Below are 23,116 nucleotides of genomic sequence, written 5' to 3'. Positions count from 1 at the left end.
GATAATTTTACTTTAAATTAGCGATTCATTCTTTATGTGTTCACATTAGATTATTTATTAAAAATACTCAATGAAGAAACTGCCACGAATATTAAATATTTACAAAAGCATTAAAATTTCTTAAAAAGTAGCTCACGATTTTTAAATTTTTTAATGTTGCAGTAAGCAATTTTGTTTGAACTGTCAGGCTATGAAGACATCTTTTGCATAGAGAATGATGCGAACCATATGGCTTATTCACAATCAATTGAATTACAAACCATGGCAGTTCCTATACTTTTAGGAGATGCTTATGTGGTCCTTCCATTAAAATTCCACTAATGTGACATTTGTGAAAGGTTTATGTTTGGACATACTTTCCTCACCATATGTGAAGCCACAGAGAGCAAAACCATCGATTGAAAGTGTTTAGATATAAATCGACAGCTATCAGTTCTGAAACATTTTTCATAGCATGTGTCAGAATCTGGCTGGCCTTTTAGGGTAATCTCATATGTTTCCATGTTTATAAGACCCTGTCTGTTAATATCGTTTGATTTTACTCATCAGACAGGAAGAAGGATCTTAAAAATCATTGTTAGGCAGAGAAACATTAAGAAAGTTGGAGGGGGAAAAACTTTCCATATTTAATCTGTTAAACAATGGCAAATTTCTTATGAATCAGTGATACCGTCATTGAACTGGAGACATTTTTAGAGTGAGCTTGCTTTGGCTTTTTCACCCTCCGATTTGGAATCTGCTCACAGTACTGCCAGCTTAACCAAAAAGGATTAACTCTCATATCCAACTGAGAACACAGATAATTCTCAGTAATTGGTAAAAAATGAAGATGAATGGGGCTGAGAGATAAGGAGCAATTAGCTCATCAGCAGTTACAGCTGTGCACTCAATCCGGATCCATCTCTGGAGTCTCGGCCCCTTTTAAAGAACCTAAGCAGAATAAGCATAGGACACCCCCTCCCCAAAAAACTGCGTATACCTGCCCATCATTTCTCTCGTCTTCTAATTTATTTCCTTACTATACAAAGACACCTGTCATAGTATGCTATGTAAATTACTACCTCTCTCAGGACCTATGTCTAAAGCCAATCTTCTTTTTAAACTTTTTTTTTTTTATAACAGAAACCAAATGACTACTGTAGACACTCTTAAATTCCCTGTCAATCGTTTCATTATAGCAGCATCATCTGTTTGAAAATATAAGCAATTCCCTCATCTAATTATAGGAAGGATTTGAGGTTCATTAACATTGCCAAGGCAGAGAATCCAATGTGCGACTGCAGAGCTGTGCTTGGTGGCCTGCGTTCTCGGTTTCCTTTTATTTGCTTTTCAAGGTCTCCAAGACTTTTTCCTGAAATCATAAAATTAATTTTTCCTTCCAAGTACACACGTGACTTAGAAGAAAGGAACTGACTACAGAGTAAACTGTTCTATTTCTGCGGGAATGGTGTAAAAAAATAAGAAGATAAGGGAATGGTCAGCTGGGGAAGATCATTTTATCTCCTTATCTGCCTGGTTTTATTTTTCCCCCCATTTGTTTCATGGGGTTTTTGTTTGTTTGTTTTTGTTTGTTTTTTGGAGGATGGACCGAAGTGAGGAGTAAGGAATACAACTGAAGAACCCAGTTGTTAATCCCAAACTCAAGTTCTTGTTTTTACTTGAAACTGCTCCATCCTTGTAACTACTGCAAGTTCGGGAAAATGAAAAAGAATCTGTTTTGCAGGGGTTGGAAATGCGTTCAGGGTTGTGGGTCACTGTATCCGTGGCCACTTCCATTCCACAGCGTTCAGAAAGAGAAAAGACTGAACTCTCCAGATTACTTCACTTCCTTGAAGAAATAAGAGCAGTTGGGGGTTACGACTATAGTTTAAACAATAAGATTTTCTTGGGACATCTGTTTTGAGATCACATGTTGAATAGATATGAACTCATTTCCTACTAAGCAAGCAATCTACTATTGTTGATAGCTGTTTACCAGTTCTGTGAGTCAGATATTAGCTCGTGGCAAAGGTCCCTCTTAAATCCTCCGAGTATTCTTTAAACTGTGTACATAGTGTTTTCCTTAAATAAAATGTCAAGAGAAGTAAAAATGCAGTCTTTTCCTGTCTCTTGGTAAATTATAGTCCACAGAGTCTCAGACTTGGGAATAATATTTAATGTATTTATCTTTAAAGAGTCGTTTCCTATGTTGTCATTAGTGAAGGGAGTAAGATATTAGGTTTAGCAAGTATTTAAATAACAAAGAAACTATTAAGAGATGTTCATTATGTCAATATTTATGTAGCATTTCAAAACTAGAAGTAAAATTAAGTTTCCTTTATTTAGATTAAATCAATTGTGATTAATTTAGTACCCTAAAAAATGTGCACGATGGCAAAAAAATGATAAGCAGATAAAAACATAACTGGAGATACTATGGAATTGACCTTGAGTTCACCGCTTTTAAATTCTGCCTTTCCATTATCCCAGTACCAATTTCCAAGTAGCATTTTTTTAAGCTGGTTATGTAGATCAGTCCTTAAAGCAAAAAAATAGCAATTTATCTGGCCTGTATGTTGTGGATAGTGTTGCCACTAAAAAGAATCCAGGACATTTTTCCTTCTTATCTGCAATGTAGCTCATATCAGCCAACCTGTCACAAGATAGTACTTGATATAAACAAGAGATTGCAAAGACATCTCAGTAATCAATATCAGGATGGCTACAGTATGGAAACCCCAACCAGTGCATATCATTTGTCTCAGCATCTATTTCTATGGCCAAATGAAGCATTAATTCAAATCATAAATCTATGGTGATTTAAATCTGGGAATGAGCACCTGCCTGCTTTAATGATTTATTTTGTACATTTCAGTAAGCAGGAGATTTGTCCATATGAACTGACAGGTCACCTTCAGATGCCAGGAGCAGACTGTTTATCACCATGCAGACTAGCATCTCATCTTAGCAAGTAAATATTAAACTAAAAGAATCCAATTGATTGTGGATGAGGGAGAATGGCGACATGGCCATATATTTTACTCAGCGTGCTGATGCCTCACTCGGATCTACCCTGAAGTTCTCAGTTCTTCCTAAAGTGATCACTCTGTTGGAAAGACGGGAGCTCAAGGTTACCAGCTAAAATGGGAATATGTCAAAGGTTTCTTTAAACACCTTTTTTGGGGGGCTAATTTTTACGATTCATGTTAAGAACTGGAAAGAGTCATCTATAATAAAAATATCCCTTAAACTCAGCAAGACAAATCAGACTAAACCAAGCAAAAAATAAACAAAACCTGTTTTCTCTGGCAATAAGGATTTATTTACAACCAAGGGGAGGGGGGAACAGTTCCTAAGAGGAAAATCTGAAATGTTCAACAAAACATATGAGCCAAAGGAGTGCAAGAGAGAACAAGAACCCTGAAATGACTTCAGAATGTCACTGGCTTTGGGTAGAGCTAAGTAACAACAATACATCATTTAAGTAGCACCTCTCTGAGGGGTTTCACTACTTCAAAGAGCCAATTGATGGATTCATGAGAGCCGTAAACTTGTATTCTGAAATATAGGTCCTTGAGATTCCTGGGATTCCTCCTGGAATTCTCAGGCTCAGATACCACTTGCTGAGCAACTCCTGCTCACTGAGGTTCCTGGAGGACCACAGTCCTGTCGTGACTGTCCGCACACGGAGCCACCCTGCCCATTCACTGCACGCCTCTTGAGTACTGACCCTGTAGTATGGTTGTTTTTCTGCTCCTAGAAGCTAAAATCAAACGTACAACAAAAGCCAAATGATATAACACCTACACCCAAATCTCCTCACGGGCCAGCAGCTTATCAAATATTACCCAGCAGAGATCATAAGGAAAACAGGAAGTAGTTAATGGCTATAAAAAGAAGACATAGGTCATTTTCAAAAGGGCCAATTTGGAGAAATAATAATAATAGCAAAAGCAATACCAAAAGGACCAATCTTACTGGTAACCGAACAAGGAGATAAGCAGTCATTGTAATAAATAGACGAACCCTTAACAAATATGACCTCCCTGAATTATTATGACATAATACAATTGTTTATGCCATTTTCCAGGTTTGAAATGTTAGGCTCAAAATTTTCCATAACTTTCCAAAGTCACCGAGCAAGTAATTACTACACTCCTACCAAGAGGCAAGTACTGTTCTCAGAATCAGAGAAGCCTAGAGCCATAGGAGGCAACTACAAATTCACCAACTGCTTTGATCTATACAAGCGCAATCCCCACCTCTACCATTTGCCTGGTACTGTACCCTCCCCACCCTCCCTTTTCCCCAAACTCTCTTTTCCTGATCTCTGGAGGAAGGCAGGGGTTATGCTCAGGAAGGATAATAAGTCATAAATTCTTAGAGAACAGTAGCATGTGAGAGAACAGAAATGACAAAGATAGCATTTCCCCCTCAAATCAGCTACAGAATGTAACATACATAATCTCTGTGTATGGGACTAGCAATGATACAATATTACTACAACAATTCCCAAATATTAAGGCCCTCTAGGAAAATGTAAACAAGTTTCTGCTCCTGGTTCAAATTGGTGTTAGATGATGGGTGTCAACACTAAAATACAATAGAAACGACTAACTAAAGACTTTAGAGAAAGAAAAATGATTTCTTCCAAACAAAACACAAAAGTAAATTCTAATTGTTTTTTTCTAAGTATTATATGATAGCCTATGTACCCAGATAATGAAGATAAACCAGTATTTAGTCAGTAGGTAAATATTATTTTATAATATTAAGTAGTGTGTATGTCAATGCTCAATTATGAGCTGTAGTCTCCTTATCTTATGCCTGTTGGTTTCTCCAAAGTCAAATTTCTGCTCTGCTGCTCAGAAATTTGAACAAAAGCATCATTTTTTCATATATTTTGCTTTAAATATTATTAAATTGCATAATTTATCTCTTCTCCCAACATCAACTATTAAAAACAGCCTGCTTTAAAGTCTTACTCTTCTAAAATTTGTAAGATAATCCAGAATATATTTTTAAATGATAATTAAAATTTCTAGTGGCCAATTATTTGTTTTTAAAGTGTCTACTTTTGCTCTATTTTATAGACTGAAATCAAAGGCTTCTATTTTTAAAAACAAGTATTTATGCCCTGGCCGGTTTGGCTCAGCGGTTAGAGCGTAGGCCTGCGGTCCAGAAAGACCCAGGTTCGGTTCCCGATAAGGGCACGTACCTCGGTTGCAGTTTGTCCTTGGCCCTGGTTGGTCATGCGGGTGGCAGCCACTCAATGTGTCTTTCATGTCGATGTTTTTCTCTCTCTCTCTCTCTGTTCCTCTCTCTCCCTCCCACTCTACCTGAACAACAACAACAAAAAGGAGAAATGTCCTCGCGTGAGGATTAAAAAAAACATAAACATATATATATATATATATATGTATTTACTAGTTCTGATTGTAATTCATTTTATTTAAATCATCTTTTTAAAGATTTTTTATGTATTGATTTTTAGATAGACGAAGGGAGAGAGAAGAGAGAAAGAGAAACATGGATTTGTTGTTTCACTTACTGATGCATTCATTGGTTAATTCTTGTATGTGTTCTGACTGGGGATCAAACCTGCAACCTTGGTATAGCGGACAACACTCAAACAAACTGAGGTACTGGGACAGGGCTACTTCAACAATTTTTAACTTTTTTTCATTTAAAAATATTATTTCTTTATTTTTTTAATTATCATGCAATAAAATAGGTATTGTGGGCAGGGATGGTAGAGTTCTATGAATTTTATCTCATTTTTCATGTAGCCACCACTGTAATCAGGATGCAAACATATTCCATCACTCCAAAAAAACTCCCTTCATAATTACACCCACCCCTTACCTCTTGCAACTACTGATCTGTTCTCCATCCTTACAGTTTGTCTTTTCTAAAATACCGAGGAATAGAATCATAGTATGCCTGCTCAGGTTGACTTCTTTCACTCAATTTAAAACCTTCCCATGTTTGGATTTTCATTTGTCAGAAAACTCCCCTTCAACCACACACCTGAATTGAGCAGTCACTCCTTTCAGATGATCACATCACACGTTTTTAACTTTTACAAGTCTAGATGCAAGTATGCAAACCGTGACCTAGCAACCCGCTGGCCTCCGTCTTCACAATGAGGCACCACGGGGGCGAGCACTGCCCATTTCTTCGTCTCTTTTGGTTTTATATTGTTTGCTTGCATTTTCATTTATCTTTATTGTTGAAAGAATTACAGATGTCCTGCCCTTTAGCACCCATCGGGTGCCCCCGCTCCTGGCCCCCACCTCCCCCTTCAAGCCATGCTTCTGGCTCTCTCCCGCTATTCAACCTCAGACTCGCCACCACCTTCTTTCTAACCTACTCTCAAATCAAACCCACTACAGCACTCCACTCCTTTTCTATCTCCCTAGTGTAGTTCTGCTGAGAAGTTCTATTTTCCCCCTTTTTACATTAGAAGCTGCCCTTTGCCATCACTGGAGCAGTGGTATTTTGTGTGTTGTGTATGTATTTCAAAACTACTTCCTCCTCTAATGTCCACGTCTAGTGTATGGGCCGATGGAACTGCTGCAAGAATGGTTATTACTACAATCCATAGTATTCCCTCATATATCTTTAACTACATGCCAAACTGGAAGCAGAGAGCTGACTGTATAAAGAAATAATCTGTTAAAATAACTCATAGAAAAGAACACTTAATTGAACTGCCATGAATTACTGTGTCCTTTGTGAACATATGGTGGATACAGTATCTTACACACATCTTGTCGTATCCACATTTCTCTCGTTAAATTATATTTTGAGCACAATGTCTACATTTTAAAGTGGCAGGATAAAATGTGTCTCACCAACACATGGATGCTAACGATATCAATCAAAAAAACTTAACCCACATCTGAAATTGTGTTTGACAAAACAAATGACCTCTGCAAAGAAAAAACTGTTCCTTTGGTTGAAAGAGTGACTACAAACTTTCCATCTCTTTCTCCATACCTCAAGAAAGAAAGAAAAAGAGAGAAATTAATGTATGCTTGATATGAGAAAAAATGGGTAATGATTGTATATAGAAATAATTATCAACATAATCCTTATTCTTGGCAGCACATAAAAGAATTAAATTATGTTTTGCTGTGAATGCAAATTTCTTATTTAAGAACAAATACATTAAGAATAAAAAAAGATAAAGTATGTGGTTTTGTTTGTAAATATTCTCCTGCCACCTTACCCCCAATCAATATTTTAGAATTCTGATTATTAAAACTTAATCGTATTACACAAGATGTTAACTGAATGCTTACAGAAGTTGCAGGCATAACGTTGATCCTATAATAAAAAATAATGTCGCTAATTATTTATTTAGACTGCGTGTTATTACAGGCTAAATGGTATCTTCAAAATATACACTGTTTCAAAGCTAAAAGGACCAACTTCTTGAATGGGTAATCAATAGTTTTGTTCTGGAAAAGGAAGTAATCTGGTAGCAAAGTGATCATAATAAGTTTCAGTGAATGTAAAACTTACCGACACCTGAATTCATGTCCCCGTTTTCAGAATCTGCTCCGTGTTGGTTATTACTGGCATGATAGTTGCTCATAGCTTCTAATTTGATTTTTTTCACCTTCATTGCTTCGGCGATAGCTGCATTGGTGGCAGCAGCAGCTGCTGCGGCCGCTGCTGTCAGACCTTAAAAGAATAAATTAAAAATGAGGTCATTCAAAATCTGATTTTTGATGGAATAGTTTGTGTACTTTATATAACACACATACAAACCCATTAACGTATCTGATTCCTCAATGCCATACTTTGATAACATACATTCATTCACAAATAGCTAAAAAACAATTGATATAATAGAGAGATCGGGCTCTAAATTCCCAAACTAAACATTAGCAGAAACATAATTCATACATAGAAGGATAGTAGTAGAAATGCAGCCAGAATTACATCTCAAACAAACCAATCTGAATATGTCATTCCCTGTGTAAAATCCCCTACAGCTGCCTCAAGCGGAAAAATCTGAACTGCTTAACTTAGTTCACAAACTCTCACCCTAAGGAGTCAACCTACCTTGTCCCCCAAAGTGTCCTCATTTTCATGCCACACTCCAGCTACGCTGAACATGGCACCACGCCTACGCATGCCCTGCCCGTGCCTTCCATACAGGTCCTTCCCTTTTCCTGGAATATCCTTGCCCATGACTCACCTCCCTGACTTTTCATCCTCCAGAATCCTAGTCCCGGAGTGGACACTGTCAACCACTAAGCCATGATGTGTCCAGAGCGATCTGTCTCTGTTCAGCCAGAGAACAGAAGGTAGAAGTGCACGTGAGATTACAAATAGAGTTTGAGACCAGATCATAAAAGAGCAGGATCTAAGGCCATGCTTTAATTATAAGCTATTTGTAACCAGCAGAGGTTTTTGAGCAGGGGAATGGCTGTTTTCTTTAAATGTTTGAACTTTTACCAAGTCAATTCCCTTTATCTTGGCATCACTTATCTGCAAAATAACATGCACTGAAATATATGAATGATCTCCCTCCATAGTAAAACTCTAACAGTCCGCAAGACAATATATACAACCACCGTCACCCCCTACATCTTTGCTATGGCTGGTTCACAGTTTCTGACTCGAGTTCTTTAGTCTGGTTTAAATTTATCTGTGTGATTTATTTCCACTCCCAGCTGGTGGATTAGAGACTGAACAATTCTCTCCTCCTTTTCCTCCCCACTAATCATCACTTCTAGTTACTACAGCAAATAAGTTACAGCCTCAAGAATTATAAGAAAGTCTTTTTTTTTCTCATAGAAGTCTCTGCTTTTGGGGGGCAGGGGGGTTAAGAGAGGAGCTCACCTTTTCCTCAGATCAGACCAGAGAGGTCTTGACCACCTTCACCCCAACACAAGACCTTCAAATTAGATCTTTGCATGAAAACCTGATAACCGCTCCCTCCACAAAGCACTGGTTTAAACTCAAACAAGTCTTTTGGGTCTGGACTGTGCATTTATTGCCTTTTAAGTCCCAACTTGAAATGATTCTCTCATCTTCCTATGATTGAATTTTCTCCCCAGTTACTCATTTCCTTCAAAGATGTTTCAGAACATTTTCTTTCCTGTTCTCTTAAAGTCCTCTTAGCGTTTCCCAGAAAATCTCCCTTCCTCAACTTTGACTTGTTACAAATGTGCACGTCTTACTTGTCCCTTCTCTTCACTGACTAATGTCAATGCATCTCTAAGTCATGACACTCCTAGAGCCTTTATCTTTCATTTATGTTGCAGGTGAATGTAGTTCTGTAGTATTTGAATAGAAAAGACAAACCTGTATCTTGAGATATGATTGCTATTATTGTACATATCTGAATCTAATTCAGCAGCATAAAACATAACTAGGCATGACGTGTCCTTGGAGAAACAATAAAATCTTCTTGAGTATGGTTTCTTCATCTGTAAAACCATTCTATTCACAAAGGGGTGATATAATGATTAAATAAGATAAACTAGGTGAAGTGCACCACGTCATGTTTTGTAAAAACTACACGTCTTGCAGTCTAGTTCCTCAACAGACAAGTCCAGTCCAACTATGGACATCATGAGCTGGCCACAGTTCCCTCACCTACAAGAATCCTACTTCTCCTTTGCTGACTACATTAACTGTCGACTATTAAAAATCCATTTGACAATTTTCATTTATCTGATCTTATTTACAGTACTCTTCTGCTTTTCCATTTAACAGTTTTCCCAGTTGAACATTTCTAATAAAATTCCAAATAAAACAGCACATAATGTGTGTGTGTGTCACGCACATTTAATTCTTCAAAAGCTTTCACATTCACCCAATGCTCTCCATTCCCACCGGTTTCCCTAGTGCACGCTGCCCCCTTTTCGTCCCTGGAATCCTGCAGTAGCCTCTGAACAGCTTCCACTCTCCCCACCTTCAATCTCTAATATTCATACAGCAGCCAATGTAACCTTATGGAAACAAAACCCCAACCTAACATGCAATGGCTGCTCTTGAGTGCTGGTTGGATGCATCCCCTGGCTGTCAGGGCCCTTTGTGCTCAGTTCCTGTCTATCTGGGTAACATCATCTGTTCCCCCAGGTTCCCCTTGATCTCTGTGCTCCAGACACATAGGCCTTCTTTCATTTCCTCTAATGGACTACATTCCTTCTTTCAAGCCAGACTTTGCACATGTTACTCCCACTTTCTAGAAAAGCTCGCCAGCCCCCTGCCCCAGACCCACCCATGCATCCTTCATGTGATGGCTTAAATATTGCTCTAGGAGTAGCAAGCTAAGATTCCTGACTCTGCAATCTACCTGGGAAACAGTAATCGGCATTTGAAGAATCAGCTCCAAACTCACTTATTTTAAAGAGCTGACCCTCCCCACCCCACTCCTAGAGCACAGGGCTAGTGATCCACTTGCTTGTGTTCTCAGCCCTGCTGCACGAGTTTGCCATGCTCTGTGCTTCGAATTGCCCAGGGAGCTTCCAGAACATGCAAGTAGCTGAGTTCTACGCTCCGAGATTCTGGTTTGGACCCTGCATTTGTATGTTTTGGGTTGATCTTATTGCTCGTCATGTCATTTTAATGTGCAATCAGTTCCTTGAACTCATTTTGCTCTTGTTTTTTCAGAAGAGGGTTTGGGGGCGGGGCTAAGTTTAGGGCTAGCTCCTTTAACTAGGTTATTACACCAAAAGGACAGAAATACTTCCTTAGGATATGCATCCCAAACATCTACTATGATGCCTGGCACAAACTGTCGCCGAATGAGAAATTGTTTCTCAAACTAGATGACTTGGAAAGCCGAAGGAGAGATATGGTCATTATTTTGACAATAGCAATGTAAGTAGTTTAAAATATTATGTTTATGCTACAATAATTTGGATAGACCAGAGGTAGCAAATATCATTCATATAAAGCATAATTTACCAAAAGAGTGACATCTTCCCAGGGATGGAGAGGGTCACACCGCCTTAGCGCACCTGTTGGCCCTGCAGCAGCCCCTTCGCATCTCGGACATGATTCCCAAACCCCTCCGACTTGCTGTCTCTAGTTCAAACCTAGCTTAGAATCAATAACTTGCCTTAGAAACAAGTCTTATTGTACATTTTGTTCTCTAACAAAGCTGCCTTTGGGGGAACTATGTAATACGTTTACCAAATAACTGTTTTTGGTCTCTACTTCATAAGAGAATTCAGACTGCAAAACGCATTCTATGTGATCAGGCATTGGCTACTAGTGTGCACATTGGCAACCTACAGCCGTTACCATCCACGGTCTCCACGTTCAGCTGTGTCCCCTTGCCTCAGATTCTCGGAGGCTCCGGTTGTCCCCCTCCTTCAAGACCCCACCCTTACGCGACTGTATTGTTACCTGTGCTTTTAGCTTTTCCAAATCAACACAACGCTTTTCCCTCTGACCTAGGCAATTCTGTGTCTCTCAAAGCGATCCTCTGCCTCACATCTAGCCACAATGCATGGTAAAATGAGAGATGACCTTCCCCAGAGCCACATCCACAGACTATTTCTGGGAGGGGCTGAGGAGACCGTGTTTTCACCTTTCAACAGGTGGATTCTGATGCTCACCGCCCTGACATTGCTCGATGACACTTCATTTACACTAAGCGCGCTGCATCCTGCCAGAGAAACTTAACGTCGCACATCCTCGTCGCAGTGGTTCTCAATAGCGAGTGTGCATAAAAATCAACTGGAGACCTTAAAATACGAAATCAGCCTGGACCGAGGAATCAGAGTTTTGAGATGTACTGCTCTGGTGCGCTGCACGTTGTAAAGTAAGTCTTGTCCCTTTAGCCTACACAGCAGAAGCGAAGAGGACAGCAGGTGCCACGTGGCTTCCCCCAGCAGGTCCCCCAGTCAGCGACGCAGCAGCCAAGCACATATTGACCCCCAGCAAGCCCTCTCAAGGCCATCTATCTGGTATACACTGTAACCATTACTTAAACAGCTAGAGTAATTGCTTCTGATTCTGAATTTAGTTCATATATTTTCACCAGATTTCTTTCTCTCATTGGGAAAAAAAAAAGGAACGAGTAAATAAATTATAAAACTCTCATACTAAAGAATAATTAACTCATTTATTTTACCTCACCAATCTCACTTATTTATACTCTCAAAGAACATTTATAGTATCTCATACACCAAGACAAAACCATGTACTGAAATGAGAACTCAAATGTAGCATAATTTTATTTTATTTTATTTTATTTTAAAAGATTCTAAATCCAGATTTATCATCAACAATGGGGAAGCTTTAATATATACCTAAAATTTGAAATGAATTAAAAATTTTGAAAACAATGGATTTAGAAATATTTTGTTTAAAAAACACATTTTCCCCTGGCCGGTGTGGCTCAGTGGTTGAGCATTGACCCATGCACCAAGAGATCGCTGGTTGATTCCTGGTCAGGACACATGCCCAGGTTGTGGGCTCGATCTCCAGTGGGGGATCATGCAGGATGTAGCCAGTCAATGTTCTTTCTCATCGAGGTTTCTATCTCTCCCTCTCCCTTCTCTCTCTAGAAATCAATAAAGAAAAAAAAAATTTTAAATAAAAAACACATTTTCCTTCAGAGAAAGGGCAGCCACACATTCTTCTCCTACACTCTGATTGGCCCTCAGAAAGGGCACAGCAAGCTTAAGATAGAACCCAAATGTCCATTTCATGAAAAAATATATATTTTCTTTACTATTTGGTCTTAACAAACTCAATCTCTTACAATTTGAAAGAATAAATTTTTACACAGAATTTAGAAACACTGCTTGTCACACTATTGTCTGAATTATGATACAAGCCCATTGCTGGCTGCTCCGTTCTGCTTTGAGCAAATTCTATCTATATTTTTAAAACTGGCTATTGTTAGAAATTACATTTCTCTTGGCTTATAAATTTCCTGTACTTTCACTATTTAATGCTCCACTAAAATTTTTTAAAGTTTTTGTTGAATACGTGGCTGAATGGGAATTCCTACTTATCTAAATTCTCTGTCATATAAGAAGTAAAGATAGCGGTTAAAATAAAAAAAAAAAGCATTCCAAAAAGCCATACAAACTTTGGACAACATGTATCAAATGTATCTGGAATACTATAGAGCATTATATGATTCCTAAGACTTCAAAATCCTAATTTCTAAAATCAGAGATGTCAACTCTGACCTCATAGGGCTGTGGAGAATCAAGGTGAAATAATAAGTACTCCAGTAAGGGCACATACTAAGCCATCTGCAAATGGTCGTGGATATTGTCAAGTAACCCACACTATCCATCATGCCCTTGTGTTTAGTTTTGCTTTTGTTCCGTTACTCACAAAAATGCAAATATGACAAAAGCTACCTAATAGCACAGAGGGAGAATTTCGTCATTTGACAAATGGAGTTCTAAAAACCATGTTTCTATCAAATCATTTGATTTAGTAGTCTACATTGATTGAATTTATCATAAAATCACTAAATCTCTACTCTGTGCTATATTGATACAAAGCCTTTGCTACTTCACATTCAGTATCCTAAAACAAACCCATGGGTTCATCATTTAGAAGAAAAGCAGACATTGTTACCACTTAAGAATCTTATTTTACGTTGCAAAGATAGTATTGTTCTTCTGCTTTCAACTTTTATCAAACAGCCTTTAAATTCTTCAAATGCCATTATATAATCCTGATCATTCTCTTTAACAAAAGGAAAAGTGTCCCATTCTATTTATTTCAATAAGTTAGTACCCCTAGTTATAAAGAGTAGACTACAACTGTAGATTATAAATATCAATAAAAAAGACATAGTGCTGTCAAACCCTTTCTCTGATCTGTTTGTTTGCTCATTAACTTGAAAGGTCCAATCTTTGATCTTTGGTTTCAAAGACATCAAGATGACTTCCAAATGTTTGATAGGTTGTCTACTTTTACATCGCATTCCATATAAAATGCATTTCCCAAAACTTAATGGTTAAATAAAATGTTATATGCAAGAGATAGCCCACATTCAAAGCTTCCATATGATAGACTTTTTATTAGTCTATGTCACTTTACCCAAATTTAGAAGAAACCATTTTAAACATGCAGTAGATTATAGCCAATGGTAGTTATTATTAATATGCTGGAATTGATAAGTTATTTATGTCTGGCATTCTTCCTACTGATTATTCAGAGAGACAGGCAGCTTATAAATATCTCATCACTCCACCGTCACAGAAATTTCATCGACAGTGCTCAGGCACAGCTATTAGCAATATGAATCTAACCATTACAAGAAGGAGGAAAATCGAACATGTGGCATTAATACGCAGTCCTGGTTCCTAACCATCTGATAGGCAGATGGTGTGAAGCGGATTCTCCAGCTGAAATGAAGGGGCACATCATTTAAAACCTTGTTTGCATTCTAACTGATATCAGTGCCATATTGATATACATGATACATCATGGCAGTATTTGAACAATCTAGTTTGTTTCAGTCATAAATGTTTACAGCCTTGTTTTTTTAATCTTATAAGCATGTTCAGAGAGTGTATTTTTAATTTATGAAATCTATTGTTTACTTCTGTTGAACTAAAAGATTAGTGGAAAGCAGGAATATTAAATTACTTCCACCCAAAGCAATATAACCAAGACAGATGAATAAAGTGGGTTTCTATTTTCAATAAAGGATGTTAGTAAAGGAATTTTACAATTAGCCCAGGCATTTTGTGCATTAAATACATTTATTCATTTAAACCTTCCAGCATTTTCCTCCAAGTGGCACAGCGAGAAATTTAATGTTTTACATAGTCATTCATTTAAAAACTCTCACTGTGTGCAATTAATCTTGTCTAACAATTCAATTCAGAGAGTAAAACATCAAAAAGCATAGTTCAATTCAACAGTCATTACTGTGAAGTAATCTTTCTGTTCCTGACAGTTCCTATAGACTCTTTGCAATACTCTGTTGAAGGTGCATTGTAAGCTCCATATGAGTTTGAATTACAGCTCAATTGAAATCACTCCAAGTCTTAGAAGAACTCTTGGCTCAAATATAACAACTTGAAAATACCAGTACCTTTGCGCCCCCACCCCCCACCCCCACCCCGTTTTCTTCCTATCCTCACTGAAATACCAGCTGTCTAAAATATGGAACTAAAAATGCCTGTTCTCACTCTTAAATGATTAAATAATGGAAGTGTTAACCAACCAGAAAAAGCAACTTGTGAATCAGCGTAGAGTAAAGATTTTGAGTGTGAATTTGTCTCCTAATGTCCATTAGACTGACTTTTCTTGGCCTTTGAAACACATTTATATTCTGGAGAGAAAAAGAAAATTGATCTTTGAGGCCATTAATGGAAACACTTCGTATCCCAGTTTTTAGTTTTTCAATTGATTAAATTAGATTTTTTAAATGTTTGTATTAACAAATCAACCCTGTGAATTTGGAGAAACATAGAGTAGGGAGTTTATTATAATGTGATGATTACTAATAAATTAAATAGACAGCAAATGTAGCACCTTATACGGAATAGTTTAAAACCGCAATCTCCGGAGAGAAGGGAAGCAGAACTGAAGTGAGGAGGAGGTTACACCAGAGGGGTGTCACCTGCGTGTGAATATCACTGAGGCATTTCCAGGAAAGTCTTTGAAACACTCAACTCCTGATCATTAACTCAGAGAATCAGGCTGAAACTTAGTCAATGAACATTTTAAATTACTATGGCTAAAATAAAATAAAAAATTGGTCATTTATGAAACATTGAACTTGACACCAAAGCTGTTGATTAAGTTTCACATTTACTCCATTTGTTTAAGATTTTCACCTTTAGAAAAATATTTCTAAATAGCCAGTTGGGGGTCTAGGCTTATAAAAAAAAAAAATGGAAATGAGCAAGACTTACTTTATCTAATGTGACCCTTTTATTTTACTGATGATGAAACTTAAGGGCAGTGAGGTTAATCATTTTTATAAAGTCACACCATTAAATAATGATAGAGTAATCCCAATTCCCCTAACATGCCTTCCAGCATTGACCACACCAGCTCTGTCAATAAATGTAAAAAGAAAAGTACAGAACATGGGAAACTATAGAATCATTGAAAGAAAATTAATCCCTTTTACTCAAGTAGCTATGAATTGCATAGAAAGTCAAGGTTGCAGATATTTAGGTAATATCACAAATATAAGTTGACTCCACTTAGGAACCTGATCTAAATGTTCATGTGTGATTCAGTTTTGTAAAATTCAGAGTATATTTGCACAGAAACAATGTTCATTCAAGTTTAATTATGCACAAGGCTTTTAAACTTTTTTACTGGTGAAATATAATATTTATAATATTAGCATGGATCCTATATCTTAATTATGGCACAACAAGGGAAAAGAGAAGAGCACATAAATTATTTCCCTCTATATAGCTAGACTACAGAAAAAATAATAAGTAAAATAGATAAACTTTTACCCTAATTTTCTTTAAAGCACTTTTCTCATTATTCCCTATTATTCTATTCTCTAATAAACTGGGAATTGACTGTAGCATGTATGTCTCAGGCCCAATACTTCTTACTACCTACATGACTCATCACCCCAAATTACTCAATTTGTTGACTTCAGGCAGGTGGCTCTTACTAGCCTAAGAGTAGCTGACAGTATGTGAGCTTCTAAAAAAGTGTTTTTTAAAGAGACTACTTGTCAATATATTGATGACAGTTCAGGCATGACAAGTGAAAAGAGGAAATGGTGTCGTAAATTTACTTTCCGGCAAAACAGTCACCTCATTGGCACTTCAGCCTAAGAATAATCTCCATCAAATGTTCTTCCTACTTTCCTGAACACCATGTAAATTCTCTTCTAGATTCATTAAGTCAGTAAGAGTCCCCCGCACCACCACAATCTAAGTAGCATGTGGAGCTTTACCAGTCTGTGGTTGTTGGTTAGGAGAGGAGTTGAGAAAAAATGTGGAATACCAGGTGGCTCTTTTTACATGTAAATCTGCTCAGGGGAATGTGTCCAATGAGAGAGAAACAGCTGCAAAAGATATAGCCACACAAGTTTTTAGATATACCAGTACTGGGTTTATTATTATTATTATTATTATTATTATTATTATTATTATATGGGAAAGACTCAAGAAACAAATGTAGCCCTGGCCGGTTTGGCTCAGCGGTTAGAGCATCGGCCTGCGGTCCTGAGAGACCCGGGTTCGGTTCCCGCGAGGGGCGCGTGCCTCAGTTGCAGTTTGTCCCCAGCCCTGGTTGGTTGTGCGGGTGGCAGCCACTCGATGTGTTCCTTTCACATCGATGTTTCTCTCTCTCTCTCTCTGTCTCTCTGTTCCTCTCTCTCCCTCCCACTCTACCTGAACAAAAAATGGAAAAATGTCCTCGGGTGAGGATAAAAAAAAAAAAAAAAGAAACAAATGTATGTGTATACACACACACACATGCGCGCACACACATACACACACACACACTTTCTAAATAAGATCAGGGTTTGTCTGGGTTGGAAACAAAACACAGCCATATTCACTGAACACTAGGAACAGAGAAGGTAGTTGAGGCGTGATGTTCTTCACAGCTTTGTCATTAGATTCTTGGATTTATATCAATATCTTACTGAATCTCCATAATCAACTTAAAACGTGGGTATTTTTCTCATTTGATTACAAGGGAAATGTAAATGATAATAGGCCAATCATAGTGCTTGGTAAAGTTGGTTTGAGTTACAGTTTTAATGTTGGACTTTGGAAAAGAACAATCCTGATTAATTTTGAGAAATAAATACTGCCACACACTAGAGAATATACAGAGGAAATATAGGTTATAATCCATACTCTCAAGTGACTGTCATCTCCTAAGGAGTGGAATATTAAATAAATGAAGGCTTTATTTTGGTACACCTTTGTAATCATAGTCAAGTTAATTTTTTGAGTAGTTGTCTAATTTTGAGGCAACCTCGTACTTTATTGTTTAAGAAATAAATGTTATGTTCAAAACTATTTCCCTTCCGAGGCTTCATTGTTATACTTAACCCAGCTCAACTAGAAACAGAGCAGATGAACATCAAAGAAGAATTACCAATGGTTGGTATCACATCATTCATTTCTCTTTTTTGCTGCAAAAATCATTCCAACAGAAAAAAAAAAAAAACATTTAATTCTTAACAAGGCAATAAATTTTAGTTCTTGATGTACTCTGATAGAACCTTTTATTTTATTTCAAAACACTAGTAAATCATACCGAATCGTCAATGTTCCTTATATCTCTTCATTTTAGGAGTAAAATCTGTGGCTATGTGATCTAAAATCTTCTCTTGACCTAATTTATGTTGTACCATGAGATTCTATTAAAAGAAACCAAATCACTGCAGTAGATTTATTCACCTTAAATAATTTAAGCTAATTGAAAAAGACCAAACTAAAACTAAAACACTTCTCTCAAGCATTCAACTTCTGCATGTCAATTAGTAATTTAAACAACCAGCTAATCACAACAGCTTTGTGAGAAACACGGACCTGTACTAATGTACACATTTCCCTGTCTCCACTTAGCTGAAGATAGAAATAAACACCAATTCTGAGTCTGAAAGTATGTGTATCACTTCTGAAGTAATTAGGCAACTCTAATAAAATATTTTCACTAATGGATCCGAGATTTTTCTCAATTGTCCCAAACAAGTTTAAAAAGAACACACAGAAAATGGAGAGTAATATTGGGAAAATTATATCCATCCAATCACCCTTTTGGCAATGAGTTAAGTCATTTCAAATTTATAACAAGACTGAAGCAAAACAAAATTGAAAACACTATTATTATTCACAAGGTTGCCATATCATAAAAACCAGAAATTGAACTCCTATGCATTGGTTTTAAAAATAAGAAGCCAAATTCATGTTATTATTTTTATATTTTCATTTTTTAACTTTGCTTCTTGTTAAAATTAGTAAATACCAGTTTGATATAAGCCATGTTAGTAGTGGCACATAATGTTATCACAAATTATAATATTCTAATTGTCCCATCATTATAGAATTCCGTTTGTAAAGTCAATGGTCATTTTTCTCATGCAATCATTTAATTTTCTAATTCAGCCTCTGTAATTCCTGGAATGTGCAGCATAATCACTGGTATAACAATACTACCAAGAGTTACAAAAGCTCTTTGCAGTATTTTTACCATGCATCCTTCTTAAGAGAATTAGAAAATTCAAACACAACTTTATATTGGAAGTAAAGCCTTTTGAAATATTGCTAAAGTGCATACTGAATAAAGACAGCACACTTAAGCAGACTTTCCCCCCTTTAAACAGCATTCATCTTTTCAAAAGCAATAGATTCTTAGTCCACACAGAGTCTATTGCATTATTCATTTCATGTGCAACCTCATGCTGGACCATAAATTGTTACTTTATCTAATCAAAGGAGACTTAACTCTACAGAAGGTCAAAGGTTTAATTTTGTGAAGTATTATCTTACGCTATGAGTTTAACCGAAAAATAGAAGAAGAAAAACAGCCAAGAAACTGGTAATAAATGAACCTTTATTGCCTCAGGCATTGGCCTAGTTAATAAACTTTCATTGAAGGTTTCTTTCAACTGTTACGGACAATGAGAGGGGAAAAAAATCTTAAATTACAGCCATGTGTGACTTTTAAGGCAGTCATTCTTTTTTATCTCAACCTCCCTAGCTCAGGAAGAAAAAAAAAAAAAAAAGACAAAGAAAGATTGTCTTCGATCTCTTAACCAAAAATGTATGTTTCTAAACAGATGAAAAAGTACAGATAAACTTTTCTAAAAGCAGAGGTCAGCTTTGAACAATATTTTTTAAAAAGGCATTCTTTGGGTGTTGAATCTTAGAGAACAATCTCTCTAGCTAAATGCAAAACTACAAAAGGAGGAGGATACGTCGTCTTCTCCACAACGCTCTTAAATTGTAGCCTCCTGCTTAGCAAAACATCATGCCTTAGAATCGCAACATTATTGCACAAATCCCATTGTAGTTTTAATATTCAATAAATGTACTGTAAATAAGTACATTATCTGTGTACTCTCTGCCCTGTTTTAGCACAAGCATTCATGTTATTTTCAGAAACAAAAACATTAGTAGCAAAATAATTCATTTTATTGTTATGCATGTAACATTTTTAAGAGAAACAAGTCTATCCTTTGAGCTGACACTCTCAACCAACATTGAATAGTTTTCTTTTTCTTTTTCGTATTTTCTAGAGAAGAAATAGAATTGAATTGTGAAGTAATATGCCATTTTTTCAGGAGACCCTGTGTTAAGTATAAACATGATCATGGCCTCAATTCCAACATCTTATCTCCCTCCACATCACAGCCTAAATGAGTAGACCCTCCCATCACCAACAGTTCCCCTAAGCTGTGAGAAAGGGTAGAAGCCCTAGGTCCCCTCTGTGCTCCCAACTGCCCCGCCCCCACAGAGTCCACGCACAAATCGCAGCGCTGTCAGCAGGGCACCCAACCCTCTTCCCACCTGGCAGCATGTGGACAGCACTGAGTTCTCCCTCCCTCCTGGAGCATTTCCTCGGGATCCATCCGGGCCACCTTTGAATCCAAACACCATAGCCGCTTATTCCCGCAGCCAGGTGACAGCAACACCAGGCTCCCTACTAGCAAATACACTCTGCACAGCTGGGAGGCAATGAGTTCCGCTGGGGTCAAGCATGAAGGGCGCCTACGCTAGGAGTTATGCTTCTTTCGTATATTTGCCAAGTGTAGTAAGAGAGAATGAGGAGAAAATGGACAATATAGAGATTAAAGACATTTGGATGTCAATGCTGAATTAAAAAATCCAGTTCTGTGCATAGAATGAAGATTAGAAACACATTTTTCTAAAAACATGGTTAAACCTGAATATGAGAATCTGAAGCAAACTGAGACAGTTCGTTTTCATTAATTGATAGACGGTTTTAGAATCAATGAGAAGGTTTCAATGTCATGCAAAAAGTAAACATGAAATGCTACTCAAGGGTTACAAGAAAAAACATGGTCAAAAGAGCAAATGATAACATCATATGTTATATATATATATTGCTCCATTTTCTTTTCTACCTAACTTGAATGCATACTTGCATACAGTTGGGGAGCAAAATAATGAGAAGGTGAAGAAAAATGAAGAAACAGTAGCTACTTTCTAGAAAAGAAACATTATACTTGAATATGTATAGTGAAGGGCTAGTACTATACATTTTTGAATAAGTGATTTAGTAATCATAGCAAGGCTAGTCATGCTTTATAATTATAGTTTTTCCTTTTGCCATTTTTTAGAAAGGCTGAGGTACATTTAGAAAGTGATCCCAAGGTCACAGAAACTTGGGAGAGCAACAGGTATCTCAAATCTAGTTCTTTATGCCATTAATCAAAGTTTTATGGGTTTGGGAAAGTTGTGTTACAGTACACAGAGAGGAAAAGAAAGATCAAGGGAATTCAAAGGATTTACTGAAAGTGCAGACGGTAACTCTGACTAGTGTTTTAGCTAGATAGACACAATTAATTAATTGCAACATTGTGAAACTATAAAATGCTGTAAGAACGTGCTCATGCCTGCAATGCAGTAATGTAGCAAAATACTTATAATCTTTCAACCACCAGGAGCTTTTGTTGGTTTTTGAACCTAATCCACAGCTTGACATAGATCCTAGGGTAATGGAGCACAGTTCTTTGATTGAAATAATAACTAAACATCGCTGCACTAGCCTGGTGGCCTAATAGAAGTCTGTCTCTCTGAAACTCGAGAAATTCAAGTTTGGAAACAAACTCAGACACTGAGCCCTGGCTTGTAAATCCTTCAAGAACAGCCTTTGACACGGAATATGCCCTTTCCAGTCTAACATGGCCAAAAATAGACATAAAACTTCTGCAACAGTCTTCCAAATAATGAGGCAGTCAAAGCAAAGCATTGTGTTCAGTCACTAAACAGTTACTAGTAAGACAACAGTACAGTGTTGATTATCACAGAGAGTTTAAGCTATGTGATATGAAAACTAATGTGACCCATTCCCCTGGCTATTTTCATCTTGGCGTGAAAATCTGAGCATAATCGAAAAGTTTAATCATTGTTCCAAAGAAAGTTGATGAATATAGTTTGTCAATATTAGTCATGTGAAAAATTTCAGAGTATTCAAACGCACACTAAAAGTACCTGAAAGCAAATTAACATATACATACCATTTAGTGAAATCGATTTTTTCTATATTATTTTGTTTTATTCAATGCACCTTGATTTACAGTAATGATAAGAACGCCACAACAGAACATTTTAGTAACAGAAGAATAATTTCTAGGTCTACATTTGCAGTAATAAATACATTCTGATTAAATGCTCAAGGACAATTGCAATAAAATCTCCATTGTGTATCCTGATAAATTTCAGAAAACAAAATAAACCATTACTATTCACCGATATCTAGGCATCCTGTGGAAACTGATGAGAAAAAGGTAAATGAAAAGAAAACCAAAATGACTGGAGAGCATTAAATATACCTGCGGCTATCGCCAAATTATGATTTTACATTTGAATGCAATGTTTATACTACTAATAAAAATATTTTTTATTTGATGTCATGTGACACTACAAAACCATTTAATAAATACGTCAAAAATGATCCTTAGATGACAACTGAAACAGTCTACACACTGTCACAAATGTGAAGTGTTGACTTTTTTTATCAGTACATTGCAAAGCATGAGCTGTCATGCTGGCTGGGAAGCAGAGAGCAAGTAAGAAAAATCTTCCAGTCAAATAAGTATGTAACCCTAAAAACAGTAGTCCTGCTAAATAAAATTCCAGGGACACAATGAGAGTTGGTTAAATCAGTAGGTCTTCAAGGTCTAGGACCCAAATTATTTCCATATATTTTTGCTGTCATCCTCAATATATCGGAAAACACCTGCATGTTAACAAGCTGAACATTCAAGCAAAAACAGTGAGGTACGATTTCTTTTATATATTTCTTTTTATCCCCCAAAGAAATCTGTTCTAGGCTACATCCTAAAGACCCACTTCTCAGAACTCACTAGCCATAACTGTATCACCCAATCCTGCTCAACCTAGTCATAAGCAAAGAGAATGAGTCTGCCATGACTCCTATCTGGAACGGAACATGGTGTCGGATCTTCTTGAGCATATGGTTGGAAGAAAAATGT

General features: G+C 37.0%; 1 protein-coding gene across 1 annotated transcript in view; it reads right to left on the bottom strand.

Annotated features, from left to right (window-relative positions):
* The window catches only part of DACH1 (dachshund family transcription factor 1), a 410,092-nt gene that overhangs the window by 179,895 nt on the left and 207,081 nt on the right, over window positions 1-23,116 (bottom strand). Inside the window, exon 3 of the mRNA XM_036249628.1 lies at window positions 7,510-7,671. Coding sequence (XP_036105521.1) covers window positions 7,510-7,671 — 162 coding nt within the window. The remainder of the gene's footprint in view (window positions 1-7,509; window positions 7,672-23,116) is intronic.

Source organism: Molossus molossus, unplaced genomic scaffold, assembly GCF_014108415.1.
Source record: "Molossus molossus isolate mMolMol1 unplaced genomic scaffold, mMolMol1.p scaffold_m16_p_9, whole genome shotgun sequence".
In the NCBI taxonomy this organism is placed as follows: domain Eukaryota; kingdom Metazoa; phylum Chordata; class Mammalia; order Chiroptera; family Molossidae; genus Molossus; species Molossus molossus.
This window is presented reverse-complemented; position numbering and strand designations above follow the sequence as displayed.